This window comes from Panthera tigris, chromosome C2, assembly GCF_018350195.1.
Source record: "Panthera tigris isolate Pti1 chromosome C2, P.tigris_Pti1_mat1.1, whole genome shotgun sequence".
In the NCBI taxonomy this organism is placed as follows: domain Eukaryota; kingdom Metazoa; phylum Chordata; class Mammalia; order Carnivora; family Felidae; genus Panthera; species Panthera tigris.
Window position 1 is genome coordinate 65171262 of NC_056668.1, and position 7823 is coordinate 65179084.

The 7823-nt window shown below is 37.9% G+C and overlaps 1 protein-coding gene across 5 annotated transcripts in view; it reads left to right on the plus strand.

Annotated features, from left to right (window-relative positions):
• Positions 1–6737, plus strand: part of CFAP91 (cilia and flagella associated protein 91) — an 85156-nt gene extending 78419 nt beyond the window's left edge. For 2 of the 5 annotated variants that reach the window (XM_007098348.3, XM_042956489.1), the window contains exons 17-18: positions 2301–2462; positions 3629–3978. In XM_007098348.3, coding sequence (XP_007098410.1) covers positions 2301–2461 — 161 coding nt within the window. In that variant the 3' untranslated portion in view covers position 2462; positions 3629–3978. Of the gene's footprint in view, positions 1–2300; positions 2463–3628; positions 3979–4926; positions 5002–6605 lie in introns of those variants that run through there. The other 3 variants (XR_006207560.1, XR_006207561.1, XM_015544810.2) reach the window with 3 other exon arrangements.
• The last annotated feature ends 1086 nt before the right edge of the window (positions 6738–7823 follow it).

Below are 7823 nucleotides of genomic sequence, written 5' to 3' on the forward strand. Positions count from 1 at the left end.
AAAAAGAATGAAATTTTGCAACAACGTGGATGGTCTAGAGGGGATAATGCTAAGTGATATATGTCAGCCAGAGAAAGACCAACACCATATGTTACATTAGAACAGAACAAATGAACAAAGAAAAAAAGAAGTAAGTAAATGGATTTCTAAATAGAGAGAACTGATGGTTACCAGTTGGGAGGTTAGTGAGCAAATGGGTGAAATAGGTGAAGGGGATTAAGAATACACGACGTGATGAGCACTGAGTAATGTATAGGATTGTTGAATTACTATATTGTACACCTGAAACTAATGTAATACTATATTAATTATGGTGGAATTTTTTAAAAAAGGTAAAATGATCTTTGTAAGCCTCAAATGTTTACAGTCAAAAAAATGAAAAAAAAAGAAGTGAAATAACACCTCCAAAGGTTTCTGTGTTGTGTAGGAAAATTCTGTACAGGTTTTGGTATAACATTTCATGCCACCTAATGGGGATAAAGGAATGGTGGAGTGCTAATGCATTTGAAGAGAACAAGAAAATATCTTATTTTCCCATTACATAATTGTACTATAATTTTTAAACCAGTACCCTCTGTGATAAACATTTAGTTTGTTTCACTGTGTTTTCCTATACGAGCAGTGCTATAATCAACATATTTTACATATATCCTGGTCATGCTTCTGACAGTAAATTCCTAGCAGTACAGCACTGGAAATAGGATATGTGCATTTTAATTTTGCTAGATACTACCAAATTGCCCCCACAAAAAGATTGTTCTAATTCATATTCCTGTCAACCGTGTAGAATAGTGATGATAACAATATTTAATTTTCAGATAAAGTAATATTTCTGTGTCACCTGATGGAAGGGATCATGTGTTTTCTAGATCTTTAAGAAAATATGCAACTCCTTTTTATTCTTCCTAGGTCCAAAGGTCAGCCTGCTTCAAGTCAATTCTACCTGAGGGAATTGAAAGAGGCAGGGAAATAGTGTGTTTATAGTTACTTGTTTGTGACTCTCTCCCCTAGCTTCTCCAGGCTCTGAGGGAAAGCAGCTTAATTATTTAAGTGACTTATCTCAGTTTCTTACACCTACAGTAGCTGTAGGTGTATTCTCATTTTTCAATTATAGAAATTAGTGCTTAGAGACATTATATGACTTACAGATTTGAACGATGGTCTGTGTGACTCCAAAGTACCCATTCTTTCAACCATAGTACTGTGACGGGTAAGTTGCTGTGTGATTTATCCTATGTAAACTCACTGATACCTGCATAGCACAGAATCCACAGTACTTCTTACTGTCCTTCACTAGCTGTAGGATTTGGGGTAAATTACCTAATCTCTCTGTGTCTCAGCTTCCTCATCTGTAAATGGGGATATTAATAATACTCTCTTTTAGGGTTGTGTGGTGTTTTAAATCAATATATGCCAACTGTTTAAAACAATGCCTGGCATCTAAGGGAAATGGGATACTTAATGTACTAATTCTTAATAATAAATATTCTTAAGATATGGAGCTGGGACCGCCTTATATAGCCATGGGCTTAGAAACTCATCGTCACTCAACAGGTATCCCCCGTATTAGGAACAAAAGTTCAGAGAGAAGTATGAAACAAGTGCTCCACCTCTAAGTCATTTACAATCTAGTTAAAAGACAAAATGGAACTCACATCAAGTGCTTCAGTGCTGCATGATTTGTATAAACTCAAGAGTGGCAATGGTAAATGTGGCTGGCAGTCAGAGGAGACTTCTGGAGGAGCTGGGACCTGAGTTGGGCTTTGCAGAAAGGGTTGGATTTGGAGCATAGATATTCCAGATAAGCGAAGCTGAGGAGGAAGGGAATAGAGGCAAGCCTGGTGGGGAGGGATATGGTGAGACTGAACTGGAGGGTGGGTACAGAGGGGCAGCAATAATAAACTTTGGATCTTGGAGCATCTGGGTAGCTCAGTCGGTTAAGCGTCTGACTCTTGATTTTGGCCCATGCCATTTGCGAGATGAAGCCCTGCGTCAGGCTCCATGTGCTGTCAGTGCAGAGCCTGCATGGGATTCTCTCTCTCATTCTCTCTCTGCCCTTCCCCCACGCATGCTGTGTTCTTCTCTCTCTCTCAAAATAAATAAACTTTAAATAAATAAACTTTGGGTCAGGTTACCTATAGAAGGTATACTTCTAAAACAGCAGTTAATTTTCATTTAATCCAGTCAGCCTTAAGTAAGGGAATATGTGGTTTACAAAATTGTCATTTCTGTCACTGCCTTCTTGAAAGTCTCTGGGAATGATTTTGTTCAGAGTAAAAATTTTTGTCACTTTGGTACAGTGAGGAATGCACAGCAGAAGCATATCCTTGCAGCCCATCAGATCATCCACAGACACACAGAAGCCATGCTCAGAAAGAATTTTGTTGAGCAACAGCAAGACGAGGTCTCAGACACTGACCAGTTACTAGAGGAAGAAACTCAAAATGAGAAAAACAACTAAGGTGAGTTTGATTTTTCATCTGAAAGGAAGCAGAGAGGAGGAGAGGCAGCCTCATTCAGCTCTCTGCTATACTCTAAAAACCGTAATGTGGAAAGATTGTCCTCTGTTTAAGAAAGTGAAACACTCCCATTTTAATTGGCACATTCCATCTAGGTTATGGAATCTGCTATTGAAAGTATTAGAGAATAGAGTTGATATTATAGCAACTGGACTCTTGGGACCAGAAAAGAGGATTCTGTTTTATTTTTTGAGTCCTCATAGTATATGATGGTATTCCATCATAAATAAGCTGTAAAATGTGTCTGTGTAAAAAAAAAAAAAAAACAAACCCTTATGGAGTAGACAAACTACCTATCCTATCATGCTAGTTGTAAGCATAGCATTAGGCACAGCCTGCCCAATTCTAGCCCACCAGGAGTTGGTCTAGGCTCAACTAAGCATTCCTACTCACAAGGCAAACAGCCCAGGTTTGATATGATTTGAGTATCTATCTATTCAGAAAGATGCAAGACGGGAACCACAGCTTCAAGCAGGGCAGCATTCGGTATTTCTCTTCCTATGGAAGCTCTTGCCAAATCCACATAGAAGAACACTAGCTATTTTCTTTAGTCCCCTGCTTACAAAGCTCAGGTGCAAGGAAAAGAAATTCACATTGGGTAGGTGCAGGACCTGCCTGGTTTACATGCCTCAGGGGCCAGTATATCTTGTAACGATTCCATAGGCATAGTTTCTAGGGTCCTCCTGATGGATTCATCTAGTCAAAGAAGTCAGCACATAAACCTGTGGTTTCCTATTAGGTGTTAATAGTTCATTTATAATTCCTTCCAGTTAGATGCTAGTTACCAATCAGGGGTCAAGCAGTGTTACTTAGTAACATATTTGAGACAAACTGTCTTACTGAATTACTAGGAGAAGAGTTAGAGAGTCAGTTGAAAGTAAAATTCTCATGAGAATTTTTATAAGAAAGGAAGTGAACCCTTTGCCTATACCTTCTTCAACCCTCCTCTGATGGAAGCATGTCTCCTGCTACTTTGGCCTGAGGGCATGCTGTCAGGATAGGGAAGGCACAAGGCTTAGGGGCACATTTGAGCCTGGCGTTCAGAAGGTTTGAGTGTTGGCCAGCTCTGCCACTAACATCATCTTATATAATAATTCCCTTCACTACAGGTTTGCCTGCACTTACGTGACCAACAGAACATCTGTAGGGGAATCTATTGGGACCTGAAGTTTCAACCAATGAGGATCATGGAAGGAATGTTGAGATGAGGGGGCAGTTAAGAATGAAAGCAGACAGAAAGCAGATAAAGGACTCTTAAATACCTAGCTATGGCTGTAAATTATAGCAGAAAACCTTTTGTTTTTAATTAATAATGAAATAACCTCTGAAATCACTGAAGATATAAACCATGTATTTACATGGAATGTTATCCATACATCTATATAATATAAATTCAAGGACCATAGCATTTTGCCTATCTTATTATTGTGATAAAATTACCCTTAATGTTTGGATAGTCATTTTTCTTACATGTAAATTTAATATTATTAATAATTTACATAATTTAAATTAAATATGTGTGCATTTACTTCTGAGTATAAAGGATCTCTTTACTGCTTTATTAAATGTTTAGAACAAAGGGGCATGTGGTGGCTCAGTCAGTTAAGTATTGGACTCTTGGTTTCGGCTCAGGTCATGATCTCCCAGTTTGTGATTTCAAGCCCTGCATTAGGCTCGGCACTGACAGTGAGGAGCCCACTTGGGATTCTCTATCTGCCCCTCCTCCATTTGTGCTCAGTCTCTCTTTCTCTCTTTCCCTCTCCCTCTCTCTCTCTCTCAAAAACAAACTTAAAACAATGTTTGGAACATGATGTTTAGTTGCCCCCATAGTATGTATTAATCTCTCTCCCTTCTCTGTCAGAAGGAGGGAAGGACAGATGTGAGATTATTTAATAATGCTTAAGGATGTAGGCATGGACTGTTGAGTTAAAAATATTTTTAATTAGCTTGAAAACAATGGAGACCTAATAGGAATTGCTGGGCAAATATCTAGGAGCAAAATTCAGAGAGTTGGTTCTGGCATTTAGAGCCACTTTTTTTTTTCTCCCCTGAGGGAATGTGCAAATACTAGAAAATTTGGCTGAAAAGCTGAGTGAATCTTTCCCCAGCTTTGTAAAACTAAGGGGACAAAAACTGGAGTCACATTGGAGGCCCTGGTAAGCCTCTTCCATTTAGGTTGGACTCTAAAAGGCTGTGTGCCAGTAGTAAGGATTAATTGGAAATAACTGTCCCTCACAAAGACTACAGTTTAGCTTCCAGTCATCTGAATGCTCCAAAAAAATCGCAGTTGCAGAAATTGAATTAAAGAGATCATTGATTCCTGTTGCTTCAGAAAACTTGTCAGAAACAAAACTTAAATTCTCTTTGTAGAAAGATGACATCATCCTAGACCTCTTTTCAAAAACAGGTTTTTATATACAATTTCCAGAATATGATCAAGGATATCCAGGTACATGAGAACAAGCAGTAGCAGAAATTACAGGTAATAGAAACAAACCTAAAGGGATCTAAACTATTGGAATTATTAGATTTAAAAATAACTATGCTTACTACTATGGACTTCTAGCCTCCAGAATTGTGAGAAAATAAATTTCTATTGTTTTAGCCACCCAGTCTATGTTGTTATGACAACCTGATCTAAGACAGATTTTGGTGCCAGGAGTGGAAAGCTGCTGTAACAAATAGTTCAACATGTGGAAGCAGCTTTGAAACTAGAGAATGGCCAGAGGCAGGAGAGTTGTGCAGTATATACTAGAAATATGGATATTAAGGGCAATTCTGGTAAGGTGTCAGACAGAAATAGGGAACGTGTTACTGGAAACTAGATGGAACACAATCATTTATAAAGTGGCAAAGAACTTGGCTGAACTTTGTTGTAGTGTTTTGTGGGAGGTAGAACTTGTGAGCTATGAAATTGGATAGTTAGCTGAGAAGACTTCTAAACAAAGTATTGAAGGAGTGACTTGGTTACTCCTGACTGCTGATATAGTAAAATATTGAAGGGAGATGAAATGAAGAAGGAATTATTAAACAAAAAGGAATAAGAACTTGAAGGTTTGGAAAATTCTCAGTCTATCCATATTTCAAAAAAATGAGAAAGTGTATTCTGAAAAGAACATTAAGGGTGTGGTTGAACAGCTATTTGATAAAGAGCTTATAGGATTATAAGAGTAGGAATACTGCCAGTTTGAACTGAAGGAGATGGAGGCAGGATGAAATGAAGGAAGGCTGTCAGACCTCTTGGCTTTGACAGGATGAACTGATAGAGCTACTATGAGGCAAAAGTACACAATTCTTCAAACAGTTTCAACAGGTCAGATGGCCTTGATGTAGAACCCTAAGAGTGGGACCACCGTGGGACCTGATCCAGGCAGAGGTGCAATGATAGGACCCTCACCAAGAGCCAGGACGATGGGACACAGCAGAACCAAAGCATTGGGCCATCTTCCTGATCCATGGGAGTAATGCTGCCATCCCCACAGACCTAGAAGGCAGGACATTGAGGCAGAGAGGATTATTTTCAAGCTTAAGAATCTGATAGGATTTGTCTACCTAGGCTTTGGACTTATTTGGGACCCATTACTCCTTTCTTCTTTCTGATTTCTCCCTTTGGAATGAGAATATCTATTCTATATTTGTTCTGCCATTATATTTTAGAGGTACATGACTTATTCACAGCTGGAGAGGATTTTGCCTCAGGATGAATCATACCTTGACTCTCACCCATACCCGATTTGTGATTTAGAGGATATTTAGATGAGATTTAGTTGATGCTCTAATGAGTTAAGACTTTGGGAGCTATTGGGATGGAATGAATGTATTTTGCATGTGAGAAGGACATGAATTGGGGGAGGGGAAGGCTGGGGTGGAGTGCTATGGACTTGTGTCCCTCCCAAATTCAGATGTTGAAGCTCTAACCTCCAATATGATGACATGTGTAGATAAGGACTGTGGGAGATAATTATGATTAGATGAGATCATGAGGGTGAGTCCCCCATGATGGGAATGATGCCCTAATAAGAAGAGACACCAGAGAGCTTGTTTTTTCTGTTTTTTGTTTTTTTCTTTTTTTCCGTGCCATATGAGGACATGGCAAGAAGGCAGTGATCTACAAACCAAGAAGAAAGTTGGCCCCAGAAACCGACCATGCTGACATCTTCATCTTGGACTCCTAGCCTGCAGAACTGTGAAAAAAATAAATTTCTGTTGTTTAAGCTACCCATTCTATGGTATTTTGTTATGGCAGCCTGAACTAAGACATTATGTATAAAGAGATAAAAATCAATATTGAAATTTTCAAGAGAACTGGAATGATAAAAATGATAAAGCAGATTTACAGAAAATAATTCTAGAATCTAAAAATACTGTAGTCAACATGAGAAATTCAATGCATGGAATTAAGAGCAGGATAAATACAGCTAAAGTGAAAACTAGTAAATTAGAAAATAGATGAGAAGAACTTACTTAAGAAAGAATACAGGAACAAAGAAATGGAAACCACAGAAGAGATGCAAGGATTGATGTAGGATAACTTAATCCTTAGGAAGAGACAAAAAGATAGTAGACATACATCGAACACTGATTTTAGATATTTGACTGCTAAGAAGAAATATGTTGGGAAGTCTTATGAAATGTGAATTTTCTTTTTTTTTTTTTTAAGTGTTTATTTTTGATAGAAGAGGAGGTGCAGAGAGAGACAGGGACAGGATCTGAAGCAGGCTCCACAGTGACAGCAGAGAGCCTGATGCAGGGTTTGAACTCACAAACCATGAGATTATGACCTGAGTTGAAGTCAGATGCTTAACCAGCTTAGCCACGCAGGTGCCCCTGAAATGTGAATTTTCTAAAACCAGTGAATGACTCAATATTTAGGAACTCTTCTTAACCCCAAACAGAAAAAAATTAAAAATCTATACCTAGATATATTTTAATATGACTGCTGAAAACAAAAGAAAAAATATCTTAAAAGTTTTTAGAAGAAAAGTTGAATTACCTTCAGAAGAGCAATAATTAAGCTGATAGTTGACTTTTCATCAGAAGCAAAACTAGAAAATAATGGAATAATATTGCCAAAATGCTGAAATAGTGTAATAAAATAGGATTCTATACCTTGCAAATATATCCTTTGAGAATGACAATGAAAGATATTTTCAGATAAATGAAACAAAATTTGTCACTAGAAGAAATTGCCATAGGAAAAACACAAGGGTGTTTTTCAAACAGAAGAAAATTTATCCCACTTGGAAAGTTGGAGGTAAATGAAGAACATGTAGATAAATATTTATTGACTGTATAAAACAACAA